This window comes from Maniola jurtina, chromosome 17, assembly GCF_905333055.1.
Source record: "Maniola jurtina chromosome 17, ilManJurt1.1, whole genome shotgun sequence".
NCBI classification, from domain to species: domain Eukaryota; kingdom Metazoa; phylum Arthropoda; class Insecta; order Lepidoptera; family Nymphalidae; genus Maniola; species Maniola jurtina.
In genome coordinates, this window is record NC_060045.1 from 538606 (window position 1) to 561399 (window position 22794).

Consider the following 22794-nt stretch of genomic DNA (forward strand, 5'->3'; position numbering starts at 1 on the left):
TGGCAGACTTCACACACCTTTGAGAACATTGGTTCCTCACGATGTTTTCCGTTACCGTTAAGTGATAATTATCGTGATAACGATCAAGTTAAATGTGCGTGCCTTGACTATCCGACCGCCCAAATAGAGGCCGACATTTTAACCACTAAGGACTAGGCTGTTGCCTATCACCACTTACTGATATATAAAAAAATATCTGTGTATGAAACATCTTTGAATGAAAATTTTTGGCAATAGTGCGACCTCAACCTAAGATGGTAATATGATAAAATTCCGTCAGATTTATGTAATCCGCGCCGCCGCGTCAGAGCTCTAGCCCCGCGATAAGACCTAAGTGTGAAATATCCCCGGCAAGCCTTATAAAGTTGCTTTGCGGCACCACCTGCGAACAAAACGATTTATTTTGGCAAGTACTCGCCTTTTACCAAGATTCCATGCATGTAAATAAGTATGATAATATTTTAGCTGTTCAAAGGTCGGAACTATAAAGTTTTTTTTAATTCATAGACCAGCGCTTGGCCGCAATCAGACCTACTGGCAAGTGATCATGCTACCTAGAAAAGTGATGCCGGAAAGGCGTTCCATACCCTAACTTTAACTTAAATGGTAAGAAATATGGACGGGAAAAGGACAGAAATCTTTTCCGTCCCGTTTCCGCCGCGTCATAGCTCGCTAGCCCCACGATAAGAGCTAAGTGTGAAATATCCCGGCGAAGCTTTGTAAAGTGGATATGCAGGGCCACCTTTATTTTGACAAGTAGGTACTGGTCTTTTAACTAGATTCCATGCATGTAAATAAGTATAATAATGTTTTAGTTATTCAAAGGCCAAAAATTTTTAAGTTAACGTAAGTAAATGGAAAAAGTATGGACAGGAAAAGGAAAGAAACTTATCTGCCCCTATTCCATACTAAAAGAATCCTCTGGAATCTATTTTATTTTTCGGGATAACCTATGTCTGTCACTGGGATATAAGCTAACTCTTTATCTTTCATCAAAATGGGTTAAAGGGATTAGCTGTGAAAAGCTGTATACAGACAGACATTCGCTTTTATAATATTACAATATTAGTATGGATGTTGGGATGTATATAGATTTTTAGATTATATAAGTCTAGAAGTAGGTATAGATTTGCATAATACTTACTTACATAATATGTATGTGCTGAAGTTCTAAAAATTTTCGAATCCGTGCTTAAAGTAATAACTAATGATAACAAGCTTAACATTATATAACTGCACTTATAGTTTATGGATAAAACGGCTGTAACAAACGGATAGACAATGTGTGTCCGTTTTTTTGTACGGAACACTTAAAAAGAGAGGCAGAACATCAGAAAAGCAATCCGAATCTTATCCACATCGCATTCACGTTTCATACATTTTAATTGTTACGTGTATGGAATGGAAACTGAAAATAATGTGAAATCAATGCATAAGGTTTCGCTCCCACTGCTTACGGTCTAACGTTCATAGTTCTACGTATAATGCGTACAAAAAGGGTTACGCGCCATTTTAACTTTATGTGTTTGTGTATCGAACCCGGGACCTCTCACTAATAAGACCACAGCGCTCACCACTGCACCAGGGAAGCCGTCAACCCCACTCCACACTTCCCTCTATGAGAGTATTCCCACTCTCATAGCCCGATGGGTTGGAAATCCGACACGACCGGAGACGGAGATCAAATGCAGGACCGACAGCTTTACGTGCTCTCCGAGGCAAGGGGGTGAAACACCACTAACTTCTTAACTCCGGGCTAGTAGGTCATGAGAATTTCTTAACAAAGAAATCCAATACCCAACAAATTTTTTAGCCCAGGAATCGAACCCAGGACCTCGTCATTTCCAGTCGAATATGCTAACCACTAGGCAAAACCAAACCAAAAGGCAGTGTCTCTCTTTATACTGTAACCAAACTACGTTTGTACAGAGCGAGTGACGGGGAGACTACCGTTAAACCGCGAAGTCTAGTATGTGTGCCACAATGTACGTTTCTTCGGCGGAATTCGCGACAAAGATAACGCCGCGTATGCTTTGACTAGCAGAAATTATGTCGCATAATGTATGTACACATTACGTAAATTTATTTCGTTAGGCTTTTCACACGACGCCATGTAATATTTATGACGGGAATATATCAGGCTTCCTGGTAAAAATTAAGAGACACTCAAAACATACTTGCGAAATCTGTACTATATAGTATATAATAATAATAATAATAATAATAATAATAATAAAGCCCTTTATTACTGAACAACAAAATGAAGTTTTACAGAAGTTTTGTATACAACTATAGTACCTAGGTATAATCTAACTAGTACATTTTTTAATTTTATTATTTTAACATAAATGTAGGCACTTATTTTCTTAATTACTTATTATTATATTTTTTCTATATATACATTTTTATTTTTTGTTTTGTTTATTATATCTTCAGTTATTCTAATTTTAGTATAAGTAACTACTTTCCTTTATAACATTCCAGAGTTTGGCCTAGCTTACTGTTTCAAACAAAGTTTTATCTCAAAATATGATAATAGGTAGGTGCTAAAACTCTAAGTTATTTTTCTTTCTTTTTGATTGAAATATTCTTTTTATATTTTACAATGAGTAGATATACAAATTGCAAGTTAAGTTATAAGTAATATTCATTCTTATGTACTTGTCTACTAAACGGAAAGCAACACAAACAATTTGTTTTTATTTTTTTATTACATTGATTACACCTAGAAAAATCTGTTAAACAAATTATTTGGTTTACTTACTTATATTATTTTTGATATGTAATCCAAGAAAGTACTTTTAACAATAAAAACTGTATGTTAAGTAGTTGTATTATTTTTATCCTAATGTATAATATTGTAAGCTTTTTAGTAACATACTGCAAGTATAATATTATATAACAATATTTTTTAATTGGAAATTCCTACTATAATCTCTAATCAGTGAACAAATTACTTAAATGCTAATTAATTTCCAGTAGATACCTAGTTAACTGTCTAGCTGTTCAGTACACCCTTAAGGTGTGAGGCCTCCTTCAGATGTTTGCTGTGTTCATTTAACAGACGGTAGTCAAGTGACCTATGAACTTGTTATTTGCACTGAAGGGTAGTGGTCTAACCTCTCACGGGGACCAGCCGGATTGAGAGGTGGAGAGGGTCTATACAATGGTTTTCTAGCATGTTTTATTATTCTAGGTTAGTGCATCTGTATAATATCAAGAATATTTAATTCTTGGTCTTATTTTTGTGTGTTTTCCTATTTTTATTGTTGTTTTTGAAATTATGGTTACTTACTACCTCTTGGGAAAACAAGGGAAAATTCATCTTATTATTGGTGATTTTTGTTTCCATTCCAGTTTTAATTTGGTCTAATATTATAATTTTATCATAAATTAATTTTGCGTTTTTTCCATTTTTTCTTTCTTCAGTAAGTTTTTCTCTAAGTTGTTTTCTCTTGTTAAGAACCTCTTTTGGAAAATCTTCCATAATATAGTAGTTTGAACTGTCAAGCATTTTCTTCTTTTTTAACAAGTTGATTTTCATTCCTACTGTTTTTAAGGTTACAATTACAGGTCTTACAGTGCCTGTCTTTTTACCAAGTCTTCCCACATACTCCAGACTATCATTGCTGTAGTTCATTTTCATGTTGTTGTTTATTATATTTAGTACATATTTTTCTAAATCATGGTAGCCATTTTCTTTTTCTTCTACTCCAAAAAATATTAAATTTTTTCTCCTTATGAATTTTTCGAAATAGTTAATGGATTGTTGCTGTTTTTCTAATTTTTCTTCCAGCATTTTAGTTTTAAGTTCCATGTTTTGAAATTTCTCATTGATGTTATCATTTATGCCATTTATGTTTTGTTGTATATTATGTAATTCTTGTTTTTGTGTGTTCATTTGAACTTGTATTTCACGTAGTATTTGTGTAATTTCTTCCATTTTTAATAAAAAACGTTGTAAACTACGAGAACTGCAGAGGTATAAAACTAGGCAATCATAAATCGGTATTTCGGTAAGTAGGTAAGTGGTAAGTACCTGGATAATTTCAATAGCTTCGTATCAAAATCCTCGAATGTCATACATTGGAACTGCCTGCTGCATTTGTGGGTAGATGGCGTCAGAGTTAATCTTATTCACGAATTATTTATTCGACCGTTTGTTAAATTTTTAGGTTATAATAGTTATATTTCACTTTTATTTTTCTGTTCACGTCCAAAATTTACGTACACAAACTTGCGAGATTATTGCATTTAAAATATTAGCTCAAAGTTCAAAACAATTTGTAACTTAAGATGATTTTTGTAGGTACTGGAACTCCATTGTCCGTTGAGAATTTCTTTATGTTTTTTTTTATCGCAAAACTGCTGTAATTTCACTAGATTATTATCACTTGTTATAGTTTAGCCACTAATGCAACAAATTATCACTCTTTATTGCAATAATAATCTATATTTTTATTTTAAAACACTTTTTGGTACGGAGCTGATGTTAATCAGTGCACTGTTGCGCCCTCTTCTCATATAGTATATACTGTATATAAATATACTATATATACAAAATACAACGCCGTAATAGCATAGTGGTTTAAACATCCGCTTCTTACTCAGAGATCGGGGGTTCGATCTCCTGCACGCACCCCTATCTTTTCGGAGCTAAGTATGTGCGTGTCAAGCAATTAGACACTTGCTTTAACTATGTAAGTGAAGATTCCTAGTTTAACGGTGAAGGAAAGACATCGTGAGAAAACCTACATGCCTATCAGTTCTTCATAATGTTTTCAAAGGGGTGTGAAGTCTGCCAATCCAGACTTGGCCAGCGAGCTATGGCCAAGCCCCTCTCATTCTGAGAAGAGACCCGTGCTCAGTAGTGAGCCGGTGATGGGCTGATCATGATGATGGTGAATTAAAAACCTCCTGCCTTTGTTAGTTTTACCAGTATCTTGGCTCGAGTCTAGACTTTCTCCAAAACTGCCTCAAAATTGTTTCAGAATAAAGCTGAGGGTTAAAGTTGGTTTATTATTCTTGGCTAAGAAATTAGCTGGCGGTTTTGCTTTATATTGTACGGGATAATGTAATCTTTGTGGAGATTAATGCACAATGGGTAGTATACGAGACTACATATAACACCGTCTCTATGTAATGTGTCTTAATTTAATTGGGGTTAGGCTTAGGGCTGTGAATCCTCTTCATTGTCTTTAGCACATGAACAAACTTTCTTTCATTGTAAACCTACGGCCACACCTGCGCCCCATTTAGGCGGAATGCGGGAGCGTCCACGACGCAATTCGTGAACTTCATTTTGTAGTGCATTATTGCTGATCACAAGTCGCGTGCGTCTCACTCTGCAGACGCAAATCGCATTGTAGTCACGTAGGTTTATAAGGCGCCATTAAACATGATGGGAAGCAAAGCCACCGCCTGCGGCTCTTCGTAGTCGCTTTGATCGCGCAGGTTTTGATGATGCTTAACATAATCTTACGAGTATACGAGACTACTGACTCTAGAAAAAGTTTAATAAAATAAAATATCTACTATTTAAAACAACAATTATCCTGTTAGGTCATTTACCCACCTTTAAAACGGCACTTTAAAAAGAAAGAAAAAACGTAATGCAATGCGATAACAGCATTTAACGTTCCTAATGCACACCTGCAGTGGATTTATTCGCCGAATCTAACAGGATGGTATGTAATGGTATTCTCTGCTCGCAATAGTCGGCAATAAAACGCAAGCGCTTCTGAAATTTGCATAAACTATACCTACAACCCTTATAATATTATGTAACTCTGTAGGGAATTCTGTAGGAGAGAATCACTTATAATTCTGTGGGGAGAACCAACCATGTATCAAGGAAGTGGTGCGTACTTCGGATTCCGGGGTTCAATCTAAAATTTTACCTATCTGGGAAACAAAGTTTTTAGTTTTATATGAAAAATAATTATCTGAAACAGCATTTTCGGAGATGTTAAGCTGCCATAACACCATCTCGAAGTTTGGTGGTAAAATAATATTTTGCGTATTTTCTGAACCATTCAAAATTCAAATACCTAATGGTAAATTATTTTGACGATTCAAAATCACTTGTAAAGTCTACTTGAATAAAAATCTATTCTATCCTATTTTATTGGTGTTGTACTAGTACCTATTTATATACATAGTTAGAACAAAAGCTACTAAACAAAATCTAATCGGTCTACATATTATGTAACTGAATAGCGACCCACGCTTCGCATGTGAAGCTTATTACAATGTTGTAAGGACCTCTATTTTTTTTTGAAAATAAAACAGGTATAGCCTATGTAACTCAGGAATAACGTAGCTTTCTACTGATGAAAGAATTTTCAAAGTCGGTTCAGTAGTTTCAGAGATTACAAACTTTACCTATTTATTATATTAATATAGATAAACTCTTATCCTTCCAGTCGAGTGAAAAATCCCAGTAACCTATCTAGGCCATACAAGCGCACAAAATAGACAATATTTTCGTTCCGCGGCAGTTATGACGTCACACACTAAATAATTCGCGTCCAAACTTTGTAGACAGAGCACATGTGGCGGATAAAATGATTGTCATTACTCTCAACCATTATGGAAGTGAGGACACACACAATGTTGCGAAATGAACTGCAATTGTTGGCGCTTAGTTAGACTCAACTCTTTGGTTGATAACAAGGGTTTGCTCTTTTGATGGTTTTTGATTTTCTGGAATAAGTGGTTTAAGTGTAAGCCAGAAGAGAAAGTATAATTTAACTAATTTTACAAGTTATTAAAGTAAAGTTTGCGTGAAGACATAATTAAGTCACAACGCGTAGCTAGAGACACTATCAAGAGTTTTAATCTTTGAAATAACCTAACAGCAATATTAATTTGATCAGGGCACAATTGTTATTGCAAGCACTCAGTCATAATGGCCTAGTTTTTGTTTTTAAATATTGTTTTTTTTTGTTTCGTCAGCTTGTTAAATATTATTACTGAATTATAATAAGCTCTGGCTATTGTTCTAATGTTGTTATAGAATATAGGGTATTATTAGTTTATTTTTTCTTCGATTTATATTAATTCCAGTCTTTTTATATAATATATGCATGTTTTTTCTCTACGCATATGGAGGAATTGTGTGCTGTGGTGGTGAAAACGATAAGAAAATCGTTTCCTAAATAAATTCCTAGGATGTGGTAACCCGTAGGTACTGTAAGATATTAAGGCTTTTTAAAAATTCTATGAAAACTCTTTGTTCTTGTATCACAAATAGCTTATGACATTATCCAGGTCTTTAAGTATACCGGTGCAAAAAATCACACCAATATAATATTGCTCCGTTGTTTGTAATTGAAGGACAAACCAACAAAAGCACACCTTCGCATTTTTAATAATATGGTTAGTGATACTTTTAAAACATGTCTACTATACAAACATGTGTTTAATCCCGGTTAAATTTTAATACTACGTTTCATGTATGAAGCAGTATCGTACCTTCTAACAAGGAAACTAAGTGACAAAGTAAAAGGAAAGCCGGGGCACAAATTTATGTTAGCAAGTCACACAAATCTAGATGAACTGCTGTTAGCAAGCCTCAGCTTCGGCCAGGAATATTGCGCCGTAACTTACTGCTCTAGGTACGCTCTGTATCACAGGAGATTTTGTTTACTAACTTACTTTACGGGAGAATTTTCTTAGAGCGATCCGATCCGAATCCGTGAAAATACCTATATTAAAACTCGGTCCGAATTCGGATACTGTTTACCCAGTAATCCGATTTCAGTTCCAATGGCTGATGTCCGATTTGACAAATGATTCGTTCAAACAATATGTAGGTACTACTACCACCTACTACGGAGACTTCGGTCCGAATATTCCTTCTAAATTGGAGACTCACGGATAACGGAGAAAAATCGGATGATGGTAGTCGGATCTGGTGCGTTCACTGCCATACAAATTGTTCTATGACTACTTCGGAACGTATTTTCACAGATTCGGATTGGATGCAGTGCGTAACCGCTCTTAGGATTGAACTGGTATTAAAGATTCGTACACATTAAATACCTTAACCTTGTAAAACTTTATGGGGAACTCTTGGTGAAGTCTGAAAATCCGCACTTTGCCAGCGTAGTGGACTAAGGCCAAAAGCCAAACCCCTCCATTCTGAGAGCATTCGGGCTCAGTAGTGAGCCGGCGATGAGTTGATGTTAATGATGATGATGATTTTTTATAACGACTTTTCTAGTATACCTACTTATCGGTACAAAGTCTTGTTTTTGTACTTAGTTGGATAAGGGAAATAAATAAAAACAGTTTACAATTTATATTTTATTTTTCGTTAAATAAGGTTTTGGCTGAAAACAATAAAGAAAATATTACTTTTGTAACCTTTCAATACTTCAAGACCTTAGAAAACAGTCACAGCAACTGAGTCAAGAACTTTCAAAAAGTGTACAGTTCAATTTAATTTTTCAAACGTTCGTTCAAACTAATCTCAAGTAAACCGCATTTTAGTCCTCAAATCCGACGACCGTTTGGCTATTTCTTTACAAATCCTTCGCAAAGAAATTCAGTCGGCAACGCCACAAAAAGAAATTCCCCAAATTTCTCTCTTCCTAAGTAAATTACCCCAAAATTGGGAAAACAAGATAGGCATGAAAATAATTCCCATTGTCAGGGGATTCAACTTATTGAGGGGAACCAATTTTCTTTGAGAAACTTCAAATTTTTCCGTCCTTCAGCCTTTGGCCTTTCTTTGGAAAATTCCACACGGTTGAAGAGCCAGTGTGTTTTATACGCGTCCGAATTATAATAACACACACCTAGACAATCTTCTTTTGAATTCGTTTTCTTTTAAATCTTCATAAATATTTTACAGTTTTTCTGTGTATTTTTTTAGATTGTTTGCAAAAACATCGAATCATTTTACAATTTTGTATTAATGCGATAGCATATCATAATTTTTTTTAATATGATATTAGTACCTAGTAATAGAAACTTGATTTTTTGCATGCGAAGACGGGATGAGTTACCTATTTTATGTACAAACACCCTTTTGAAATGTCAACCCTTTCCGTTGGTTTGGACTCTACTAATGCGGTTTAGAAAATTGATTAAAGTAAGAAAAAAACACATTTTATGTGTTAATTTTTTTTTAATTCACTAGGTATAGGCACACATGTGACTGTGAACACAATCACATCTGATGGGAAGTGATGATGTGGCCTAAGACGGTACGCGTTTGTCTAGAAGATGCCTAATCATTCTTGTTTTAAATAAGTACCTGAACCACCGAAACCTTAAAACTGTCACTGTAAAGGTCAAGGTCAGATCACGGAGGACTACTTTAAACTTTAATAAGCACACCGGCTCTCAGACTCGTACTGTACTGATAGCTCCGGATTTTGTATTTGCTTACAGATTATTATGCAAATAACAAAATGAAAAAATAAAAATGGAACTGCCTAAATCATTTCAACGATTATAAACAGACAGACTGAATTTTAAACAGGTAGAATACAATTTTTCAAACTACAAGTAGTGGCATTTATTAATATTTTAAATTAAGTAACAATAAAATAAATGGCGTAAGACTTCATGACATCGTAGAGCACGTAAATTTTTACACCCTTGGGGTTGAATTTTCAAACTTTCTTACTGGATGTTTATATCAAAATAGCTATCTGGGTGCCTTTCAGCCTAATCGGTCCGGTAATTTGAGCTGTGCATTGATAGATCAGTCGGTCACTGTTCCTTTTATATTTATTTGATAATAAATATTAATAAACAGCCCCTAAGTAACGGATATATTAAAAAAAGTCGACTTTTAACTGGCACCGAAGTAATAAGTTAGTCCCCTCGGCGGGCGGACGTTAAACAGATTTCTACGCCATAAAATCTGTAATTTGAATTCCTTGAGATGGGGAGTCTCAACTATTACTCATAAGAGGTACTGCGTCTACGAGGAAGGGTGGCGGGCTCAGGTCGGCTTAGGAACTTAAAAAGTTTAAACCTTTTAGAGTTCGTAGTTACATAAGGTATATTGCGCGACTGGTTGAGATGGCAACCGGGTGGGGACGTCCCGCACACCCGCACAGCCACCGTGCTATCCCCGGGTGACGTGCGGGTGTGCGGGTGGTCCCCTCGCCGATTGCCATCTCAGCCTGTCGTGTACTATACCTACATTTACCCTTTCAAGGATTTGGAATAGCACCGCAAACAAGACCTCTTGCGGGTATCTAACTATCCAGTTTTCTGTTATGCAAAGTCTGCAATAATAACTAATTCTTTAATTCTTTTAATTAAATCACTTTACTTTGCGTATGTCAGGAGTATTCTTGAATATGCGTGTAGTATTTGGTCGCCGCAATACATAATATACACCCAAAGGCTTGAAAGCATACAGAGGCAGTTTGTGAAATTCTTAGCTTTTAAAGATTTTAAAAAATTCAATAGTTATGAGGAAGCGTGTTCGTATTACAGTATCGATTCGCTAGAACAAAGAAGAGAACAGTTGGATATGCTACTACTGCAAGCTATTTTGACTGGCTCGATCGACTGTCCTAGCCTGTTGTCAGCCTTTTCATTTAGTGCACAATCTCTACGAACACGCCACACGCGCCTTCTGTATGTTCCCAAATCCAACACAAATTATGGTCAAAATTCTATAATTCCGCGCCTGGCACGCACTTATAATAAGCAGTATGCTGAGTTCGACTTATTTCACCTGACAAAAAATAAATTAAAAAAGGAATTCCATCTTCGCAAAAAAAAAAAAAATAGTTAACAACTAAACATGCACACACTCACGCACAATCATATACACCACACACACGCACACACACACACACACACACACGCGCACACACACACACACACACACACACACACACACACACACACACATACACACACACACACACACACACACACACACACACACACACACACAGTTTTAATTTTTGTACATCTCTTTGTTTTTATTGTTTTTCTTTATATTATTGTATACTCTGTTAAAATACTTGTCAATTAATTTTAAGAAGGTAATCTCATGTGGCCTTAAGTTCAACTTAGATTTATTATAATAATTATGTTGTATAACGCTGTTGATTACAATTGAATAATAAAATAAAATAAAATAAAATAAACGGTGAAGGAAAACATCGTGAAGATAGCTACATGCCTGAGACTTCTCCATAACGTTCTCAAAAGGGTTGTAAAGTCTGCGAATCCACACATTGTCAACGTCGTAGACATTCTGAGAGGACACCTTGTTCTCAGTAGTGAGCCAGCGTCGATGATGGTGATGACTTAAAACTCTTAAAAAATAAAGCACTTTCCTCAGTAGGTATCCAATTGACAAATCACTAACAATAGTTATTCAAATAGACGGCTATTTGAATAACCAAATTGTTAGTGATTCTCTCAATAGTAGCAGTTTTAGGTTTAAATAGTTTAATTTTAATTCAGTTTGTACCGATGGTGCTGGGATACAATTATAAAAGGCCCTAAAAACATTAGAATTAAAAAAACAATGTCTGATTGTTATTCTTACCCAGATCCAACAACGCTGCGATAATTTTAAATAACCACCGAATTTGAACGTTCGGGCCAATGAATAATTTTTGAATCTTAAATCAGAACTCCGAAAGTATAATTTTATTTTATAAGGAAGTGCTATAAATTCACCACCCAAAAACGAATTAAACTTTCTTTAAGCAATAAATTATATAGATAAACTCGTTTTTAGTGATTCCAGAAAAGAAATATGACTTTGAGATTTTGAAAATCTAGTCACGAGGATTTAATTTCGAGTTACTATCTGTCCCGACTTACCCTGGGTAAAGTTTCTGAATATTTTTTCTGACGTTATAAAAAAAACTACAATAGGTATGCAAAATCTCAAGGTATATATAGTTCGCATTCCCATTCTTCTCATTCTGAGTAAAGGCACATAATTATTAAGCCTATGATGATATATTTTTTCTGGCAAGCTAGTTTATGTCAATATTTTATAGTTTTAGTTAATTAATACTTAAATATTGCTAAACGAATTATAAATGAATTGTTTTTGAAGCCTAGACAACCTTGCGTGGAAATTATAAGTTTCCTTTTGTAAACCATTAATTCATTCATTTCCTACTAATCCAACTAATTACAAAACCATTCAGTCATCATGGCTAAATAGTGTCGTAAAAATAGCCACGTTAAACAGGCATTTAAAATACCAACGGATACACTACAAAAGCGATTAACAGCCCGTAACCTTTTGTCATTGTACACGATTAACAAAGGCTATCTGGCCCTTAATGTTGAACAGAACTTTCACCCTGGGGAAGGTATTTCACGGAAGAAGGATCGAAATAGCGCAGGAAATTTCAAAAGAACTATATTATTCGTGGCAGCAACAAGTCACAGGCTAAAGCGATTTTTAACCCCCGACCCAAAAAGAGGGGTGTTATAAGTTTGACGTGTGTATCTGTGTATCTTTCTATGGCATCGTAGCTCCTAAACTAATGAACCGATTTTAATTTAGTTTTTTTTTTTGTTTGAAAGGTGGTTTGATCGAGAGCGTTCTTAGCTATAATCCAAGAAAATCGGCTCAGCCGTTTGAAAGTTATCAGCTCTTTTCTAGTTATTATAACCTTCACTTGTCGGGGGTGTTATAAATTTTTAATTTACACTTGTTACTATATTACACGTTTGACTACTATCACACTAAAGTAGGTGGATAGTAGGAGTAGTAAGTAGGAAAGTAGGAATCTGATGATACAATCTAAGGTAGAACGCGCTTACTTAAAAGGTAATTACTCTTCTTTTGAAGATCCCAATTCCCAACGTTGTGATTGGCAGGGAAAACGGAAGCTACGGGCATTCTAAATTCTAGCGGTGCATACTAGAAACGAGGATGCGAATCGCTTCGTACAAATCCATGAAATTTCGACTATGTACATAGGGGCGCAGACCTTCACGATATTTTTTTCAACTTATTTGAAAAGTAAGTGCAATTAAACCCGCTCAAAATACGTAATACTTTGTGGGTGATATATAATATAAGTAATCGATAAATCCGCCGTTCGGTTTCTTTTTTAACCCCCGACCCAAAAAGAGGGGTGTTATAAGTTTGACGTGTGTATCTGTGTATCTGTGTGTCTGTGTATCTGTGTATCTGTGTATCTGTGTATCTGTGTATCTGTGTATCTGTCTGTGGCATCGTAGCGCCTAAACGAATGAACCGATTTTAATTTAGTTTTTTTTGTTTGAAAGGTGGCTAGATCGAGAGTGTTCTTAGCTATAATCTAAAAAAATTGGTTCAGCCGTTTAAGAGTTATCAGCTCTTTTCTAGTTTTCTTGTAGAAAAGAAGGTTAGATAACCGTTAGGTTCATAATATTATGTCAATAGACAAATGTCAAGCTGTCAAGATGGACGTTGCCTAAATACATAATTATTTATTTGAAAATGATGTTTTGGAAAACTCAAATACTTTGGATCGTCGGGGGTGTTATAAATTATTAATTTACACTTGTTCTATATATTATACAAAAGCATATTTTATTCGAGACATGCACGCGTGACTTGCACTTCAATTTGAAGGAAGACTAAAATATTTAGTGTAAACGCTCATGCATTAGACCATCGCGCTAAAACCATATCTACCCTCAATCTCGTCGATTCAACACGGAACGCTTAATGTAGCTGCTTAAATGTGGGCCTCCTATTAACGAGCTTTGTACACTTTATCAGGAAAAATACTATTTATTACGCGTACAATTAATATTACGGGAATTAATGCCGGAATAATAGAGCCTACTTTCTGTTGGTGTTACGTGTTCCGAAGTTCTTTACAATGATGTTTTGTATTGTACTAGTTGTGATTACGTTTTAATTTGAGGCAATTACTTTGAATGAGCGACAACATGAATTTGTGGTGCACGCCTGGCTGAATTTTTAAATATCATTATCATCATCATCAACCTGTGGAAGTCCACTGTTGGACATAGGCCTTCCCTAAAGAGCGCCACCACGCTTGGTCCTCAGCCTTCCTCATCCAGTCAAACAGTCCGATTGATTGATTGAACTATTACAGAAGAGTATGAATATCGTAATATCTCCATCCAAGTCTGGGAATTTTCCCATTGTACTTAATTCAATAGAAATAGATTAACTTAAAGTAAGACATTATATTTTCTGTGAATGCAACTCACCTGCAGCGGGAGACAGCTTGGTGACGACGCCCCACCGAGACTTCCACTGCAAACAAACAAATGCATTATGTTAAACACTTTTATTATTTTGCAACTGTTAGTATTATCTATTTAGTACTAGATGATGATGATAAGTTTTTTAAAATCCCGTGGGAACTCTTTGATTTTCCGGGATAAAAAGTAGCCTATGTCTTTCCCCAGGATGTAACAAAGGCTAAGGTAAGGATGTACCAAACTTCACCAAAATTGGTTTAACTGTTGGGCCGTGAAAAGCTAGCTGATAGACAGACAGACGGACAGATAGACTTATGTCGGAGTTTATGAACAGTAAACTATACATGGAAATGAAAGTAAGTATTACCTAATACTGATTTATGAAGTTTTCTGTATCCACTTGCAATTGTGCCTGTGAACTCCGCAAAATGAGATGATATACATTTCCACGAGTTCAAGATCATTTCATCCAGATGAAATTTGAATTTGATCAGACAGATTTCTGAATGTATGGAAGTCCAAAAACATTGAAATGATAAGAAAATGATAACGCTCTTATTACAATAATTATTATTGTGCCTGATATAAACTAACTCTATACAAAACAAGATTGTTGCAATGCACAAGTTCAAAATCGTTTGGAATCACATCCAGATAAATGGATGGATATCTGAATGGATGTAAGTAAAGATTGAAATAATAAGAAAATGATAACGCATTTACATTTTAGTAACATTGTGAAATTTCCAACGTTTTTTTGCTGAAAATCGATAAGCGATGTCTCATTTTCCTATTCAAGAAGCATAAAGTTATTTTTATCTAACCAGATTGAAGAATTAATGAAGCAAAAACATTTACTGTCGGGGAATGACGTGCTGGGACCATTATCCTGGAACGCCTTATTACCATGACATAAAGTTTAAATTCGCTATGGAAATATTGGCTGGATGAAGCTTCCAGTGAGGCGTAGAGTAGCAGATTTATAACACAAGAGCAATTTATTTGCGCGATAGTTCTTGTCTATGGAAATAAAATATGGATATTTATGTTAATACCAACTCAATTTGTTAGACATTTTGTTCTTGCTCGTTGAAGGAGGAAAAGAGTATATTTAATTGTAACCAAAATAAAAATGTATATAGTTATTTCATGTAGGACAACCTAGTGTCCCTTATGTGACTCGGTTTTGACGACCTCCCTTGCACAGTGGTAAGCGCTGTGGTCTTATACTGGAAGATCTTGGGTTCGATTCCCGGCAGGGGTTTAGATAGGGGTTTAAGGTGGATAGTTGCCACCCTACCGGCAAAACCGTACCGCTAAGTAATTTATCGTTCCGGTACGATGCCGTGTAGAAACCAAAAAGGTATGGGTTTAATGAAAATTGTCATTCCCCTTCCAGGTTAGCTCGCTTCCATTTTAGACTGCATCATCACTTACCACCGGGTGAGATTGCAATCAAGGACTATATGAATAAAAAAAACTGTAGGTACATTCCGCTCCACCGATGGCTCCAGTTAATCTTATTTCTCTAACGCTCCAGCGTCGAAGCCTTAATCTCAATTACAGGAAACAAACAAACTACACGCCCGTCTCAATTAAAACTACGAATAAATAAGATTGTACTGAACCCGGTTACAAACTTAAACAAGTTAACTTGCGTGCTCAAAATGTTCTCATTAACCAAGTTTGGACATGATGTTTGTTCCACTAACTTATGCTCGTTTCCTTTATACAGCTGTTCTCTATTTCTCTAATAAATAAAACGAAAAACTGACTAACTGATACACCGTAGAGCGCATATCGTTTAGGTCCGTTACCGTTAGGTTGTATCTGGATTTTAGTTGGAACTATGATCAAGAAATTCTTGAAAAGCTGGCAATGCATTAGCAGTAATCACTTAACATCAAGTGACCCGCCTGCTCATTAGCTCACTACATACTCATACTACATATTGATATACCTACATTTTTTTAAATGATTCCGTACCGTCGTATAAGATACTTATATACCTAACACTTTTATGTAGAACACTGCAGGTCTGCAGGTTAATGACGGATAGCGGCCATGTGTGATTTAGTAAATTATTATTTTTTTTATTTCATACATTTTAATATTTTTTTTTGTGATGTAACCACAAATTAACGGTTTTTGGATTTTTATAAGACCTACCTACTTACCTGCCTTTCAGGATTCTAAGTCGTCCGGAATTACTCTATAGATTTTCTTGACAGACACGACAGACAGACAGACAACAAAGTGGTCGTATAAAAGTTCCTTTTAACTTTTGAGGTACGGGACCCTAAAAAAAGTATTGAGGTACTATTGAAGTGTACATAAATCGTATACTCGATATAAACCAGCTACATCACGTCTTGATGGTGATATTTTTTAAACAAATAATAAAATGCGCAGTTCCACATTTTATTCAGAGACAGGTTATATTTTTCCATTTGTGACAGCTTCAAAAAACATTTTGGAGGGAAAATTTCCAACGTGACCTCTCATTTACAAAGCGTGGCGGTGACATCTGTGTCGCGAGCCCGTGAATATACAATGGACCAGCGATGTTGCTGCGATTAGAACTCTGCGGGCTATAACATTTTACCTCACAATTATTTTGCGGACTCCATTATTTGGGTTCCGTAGTATCCTTATCCTTACTTCCTTACTAATTATTATAAATGCGAAAGTGTGCCTGTCTGTCTGTCTTCTAGCTTTTTACGGATCACCTGATTTTGACGAAACGGACGAAAAAAGGAAACCGAACTAACTACGAAACTTGCATGCCTTAGAGTTTGCCATAATGTTTATCCGCACTTGACCAGCATGATAGTCTAAAAGTAAACCCTTCTCATTCCGAGAGGAAAACCGTTCTCAGTAGTGGGCCGGTAATGCATTGAACTAATGATGTTACATACTATCTGACCTAAGGCTGTATGGCTTCATTCGAATGGATTTCAGGAAATCAGTAAGGGAGAGGAATTTTATAAAATCCTAAAACTCTTCCTTTTTAATTTTTAACCGAGAGTCCAAATGCCAATTCTCCTAGATAACTTGAAAAATAGGTACTTTTTACCTTTACCTTTGAGAACATTATGGAGAACTCTCAGGCATGCAGATTCCCTCACGATTTCTTGCTTCAAAGCAAGTGATATTTTTAATAATTGTTTACGACGTTTTACATAGGTATAACTCAAAAAGTTTGAGATGCGTTCCCGGAATTAAACCACCGACCCCGCGAATAGGATGCGGACGTCTTAACCACGAGACTATCTTCATCGCCTCAGAGCAAATTAATCATCTTACTCTGAGCTTACCACTTAGTCTCACAAATCTTAGTCGTTTAATTCATTGTACTATTCATCGAAACGTAGCACATTATATTCTCACTTATTTTCCTTTATTTCCCGAGATTGTTCTGTACGAAGAAGCAATATTATTAACCCGCAATTTGCTGTTTGGCTGTCCACAATAAATCTTGTGGGATTGTGCTAATCGGCAGTGTTTTTGCCACTGTACTTTGCTAATGATTACTGCCGGTGTATTAATGGTTTTCAGAGGAAAATAATATACTTTTTACAGTACATTAACATTTATTTGTCCATTAAGGCTTTTTTAAAGAAATTCGGTAAATGGGTTAGCACAAACTACAATTAATAGTATTTGCTAGATATTAGATATATTCTGTCCGTCCTAACAAGCAATAGTGTTTTCGGGGTTCATACGACTTCTTGTGGATTTCTTAAATTCTACATATATGCCTGACCTGGATTTGGTTATTATGGAGTTTGGAAGTTCGTTAGAATAGAACCCTTACATCATACCGAGTGGTTATAATTTTTATGAAATATTCAATTTTCAAATGTAGTTTTTTACTTTTTAGTTCGTTTTTTGGCGGGCCAGTCATGTTATTAATTTTTTAATGAAGCATACAACATGTTAATACATTTACTACAATTTACAAAGGAATTATTAGATATCAAGTTAGCTCATAAACACGACTAATATTCCTCTATCCAAGCTTGTATCACACTATATATATAATATTATAGTGCCGAAAGTTTGTATGTGTGTGTGTGTGTGTGTGTGTACGTTTGTTACTCCTTCACGCAAAAACTACTGGACGGATTGAGCTGAAATTTAGAATGGAGATAGATTATACTCTGGATTAGCACATAGGCTACTTTTTATCCCGGAAAATCAAAGAGTTCCCACGGGATTTTTAAAAAACTACATCCACGCGAACGAAGTCGCGGGTATCGGCTAGTTAGGAATAGGTACGGTCACAGATTTTGCCTTCTTAGTATATTTGGATTTCTGTGGGTACGATAATAGTGTTATGGGTGGGGTTTGAACCATCGCGTCGCATATCGTTCGGATCAGTTCCCTTTACTTGCTCTTTGAGCTAGTTCAACTATGAGCTTTGAAAGGGTTCTCTTTTACAGGACTTAACATTGTTTGTCTGCAGCGACGCAGATTCGATTTTCAGTTCAGTCAGTTTTAGGAGTGAGCCAGACTTTTGCATGTGACGTCGAGGGTCATACCTCTAAAGTTCAGTTACATGATAGGCGGTTAAAATTATATACGGGTACCGGTTAACTTTAAACGCCGATAAAAGGAAGATGGATGGAACTAGTCAGGTTTTGTTAATTTTGGATCAAAATACCTTTAACTATTTACGGCGCGTTTGGAACACTCGTAGCTTTTAGTTTTAAGTTTACGTAATTAATTATCACCACTATTTTGATAGTCAGAATAAAATTGTTATCACAGTATCCAAAGATGTACAATAGTACCTACTTTGAATAAATGATTTTATGTTTGAGTATTTATAATTATTATGACAGTGTTTTACATACACTTGAATACCTATCAAGGTTTCATAGAGATGCAAGATTCGAAAACTATCGGTTTATCCTTTTGATCATAAAGTTATGAATGCTAACTTGCCCAGTCCACTTTGCTTTTTATTGGCGAACGGTAAATTGTTACGTAAAACCGCCTGTCTTGCAACTGGGCCTGAGAGATTAAACTGTACCCTTACCATTATCATCTCAACTCACGCCAGTCCACTACTAAGAACGGGTCTCTTTTCAGAATGAGAAACGATTAAGGCCATATTACACTCCCCACTGGTCAAGTGCGGATTAGCAGTCTCTACACACCTTTTAGAACCATCCAGGTGTCCTTGCGACGTTTTGCTTCACCGTTAAAGCAATTGCTTACAAAAATATTTTCTAATCAGATTAGTAGATCTAAAGTGTACCCTATAAAGCTCTTGAATCGGGGGTGCCGGAATTTCCCTTACAATTTCTTTGCCTTATCCCTTTATCCTTAGAGCTGACTATACATAAATAATAGGTACTCCATAATCGGCTTAGGCACGATCCATACATTCAATTAAATCGTCTTGGGCCGAATTCCGAGGCCTCCTGCGAACCGACAGTAAGCAGATTTTCAATAAAATATTAACATTGCAGTACTGAGGGGTATTGGGGCTGTTATCCTTTGAAAGAGATGCTCTTGCGATATGATTATAGGGACCGATTCATTTAAATACTAGCAGATATAACACAATACTAGATTCCTATAGCTTTTATAATATTTTACACTCTAAATTATTGTATCACAAAGCTTTTGCTATCTATCTATCTTATTAAGATACTTACCTGTACCTTGTACAAAGAGTACTTTAGATATTTAAGTGAAGTAAAATAGACGGTCTGATACTATCAAAGCAGCTAAGACCTGATAGCTCCTCGTTTTTCCGTATAACAGAACATGTTTCCTCGTTTCTTATACACACATACGGTTTTTTTTAAATGAATGTACAGTGTTTAAAAATCTATAAAGTAAGCCACAAGGTATCATAATAAAAACAAAACTTTCTCGTATTCTATCTCGTTCATCAATTATTGTTTGCGTAATGGTGTACACTGCTTATATGTCAATGACGTGAGCTATACTGCTTTCGTTTTACTTTTTGCGAGTTAAGTTGTAATTACTTATTCATTCATAATTTGAAAGTAGCTTTATTAAAATTGGAGAAAAAAACGGGGCTAGAAGAGCACTTCATATCCTAGCTGTTCTAATTGGAAAAGAAGAAGCGAATTAATTCATGCATGTCCATGAAATTTTGACTGACAGGCGATTACACACCAATGCAAATATTCCGTTGAAGCATTTTAGCGCACTACAGCTTTAGCATAGCTTATAACTTGTATTGGATAACAGGATTAACACAATAGAGGGTCAGGATAGGATAGGATAGGATTAGCCGCCTCAGCCAGGGTTTGGAGGAGAGTGAGGCGACTTAATTGTAACAATTGTGAATAGGCGGGAACGTGGCCCTAAGCCCCTCTGTATAGACACTTCCGATTCTCAATTGTATACACAAACGATATACCTATATTTAGATAGATTGATAGATAGAAGTCTTTATTGCACACAAATACATGTAAACGAACAAAACAGAAGGAAGAAAACAGAAAAAACAATTGTGTGCAAAGGCGGCCTTATTGCCGCAATCTCTACTCACTATTTACGTATCATGGGTGATAATAATCACTTAAGTAACATCAGATGTCTCGTTTGCTCGTTTGCTCACTATTTTTTACCCGATTACGGCAAAGCCAAAAGGAAGGGTTACGATTTTAGCAGTCTAATAATATCCAGATTCTGTTAGTTCCACCGTAGCGCCTAAACCACTGGACTGATTTTGAATAATGAAGTGTCAATTGATTCGTTGTAAAGGTCTGGGTGACATAGGCTATATTTTTAACCCCCGACCCAAAAAGGGGGGTGTTATAAGTTTGACGTGTGTATCTGTGTATCTGTCTGGCATCGTAGCGCCTAAACGAATGAACCGATTTTAATTTAGTTTTTTTTTTTTGTTTGAAAGGTGGCTTGATCGAGAGTGTTATTAGCTATCATCCAAGAAAATCGGTCCAGCCGTTTGAAAGTTATCAGCTTTTTTCTAGTTGTAGCCTTCACTTGTCGGGGGTGTTATAAATTTTTAATTTACACTTGTATACGAAAAAATTAACCTAACGGATGTTACGTCAAAAAAATGGGGTTCTTCAAAAATTTTTTTTGCTATTGTATCGAGTGGGATCTCAAATGAAAGAGGAAATCATACTACAACATTGAAATATACCAAACAGAATACAAATTTTACTATAGTATTTCAGCGTTTATTAAGACGATCGTAGTTAGGTTTTTGTTTTTAACTTTATATTAAAAAAAAAACTGTAAGTAACTTAAACCGTCTATCGTGCAACTGAACCATAGTAAAATAGAATATCTGCGATAGAATAGAATTTTAATAAATCTGTAGCAGCAAATGTGAAGGGTCTGCACACACTCGACGCCCCTCGAGGCGAGACATAAACTTGTCACCTGCGTCTGCGAGTGCGAAGATTTACTGCTAACAAGCGGGAGACAAAGTGGACCCGATTACACCAGTTTTGGGGATAACAATGTACTGCGTGTGAGAAAGTGTAGCCCACTTTATGTACTGAAAATGATACAGTAGACACTTGGGTACGAAATTAAAAATTCAGTGTTTTGTCATCATCATGATCAACCTATCACGCTCAGTACTGAACATGCGTCGCTCCTCAGAGTAAGAAGAGTTTAGGCCATAGTCCTCCACGCTGACTAAGTGTGGACTGTGGATTGGCAGACTTCATATATACCGTTGAGAAAATTACCGAGAACTCTTAGGCATCCGATGTTTTCTTTCACCGTTAAAGCAAGTGATACCTACTTAATTAATTAAAACACACACAACTCCGAAAAGCTAAAGGTGCAAGCCCATGATCGAATAGGAATCTCTTGAATAGGAGACGGACGTCTTAACCACTGACGAACCTCTAGGCTCTTTTAAATATCTTTTCTTATTTCTACCGATATTTGTTCAACACATCTTTAAATCTTACTTTTGTCAAAAAATACTTGAATTCGTGACTCCTCATATTTTTTAGATTAGGGATTAGCGAATTTCGTCAAGATTATTGAATCTTGACAACATTCAGCTTCGTCAAGACTATTGAAGTACCTTATCTTGACAAAGGCATGAGCCCTAAAAAGGTAACAGAAGAAAAATCAGTACTGGCCTGAAATTCTCAATCCATCTTTTCGGGGTTATCAAACACAACAAAGGTTTGTTACAAGAAAGGAAAAAAATCAGGGCGCCTAATTGAACAATAGCCTCATTGTCGGGTGAACGATCTCCACAGAGCATAACATTGGGCCGTGATTAGATACATAAGCACCGCCGAAGCGCACTTATCTAGTATATTACTGCAGTATAGAGCAATTTAGCGGTACGCGCCGACCCCACTGGAGGCGCCCTCCAATTTATTGAACTCGTCCGTCTTCCCCGAAAAAGGGTCTTAAGATTCCGTCAGATCTGCCCGCTGGTTCGCCGATGCAGGAATTGTATAGAGATGCTATTACAGAAGAGAAAGTCATATTCATAGAGGATGCAACCAGCCCCCCGATTTTGTAAGAAAAACGTATTCATGCTTATCGTTATCGTCAAGAAATTCTGCCCTTTGATTGGCTGGGAAAAAGATAAACAGCGAATGAACCAATCAAAGGGCGATGGTA

General features: G+C 36.0%; 1 protein-coding gene across 1 annotated transcript in view; it reads right to left on the minus strand.

Moving 5' to 3' along the window:
• LOC123873599 overlaps positions 1-22794 on the minus strand; it is a 408734-nt gene that overhangs the window by 277100 nt on the left and 108840 nt on the right. Inside the window, exon 2 of the mRNA XM_045918485.1 lies at positions 14188-14233. Coding sequence (XP_045774441.1) covers positions 14188-14233 — 46 coding nt within the window. The remainder of the gene's footprint in view (positions 1-14187; positions 14234-22794) is intronic.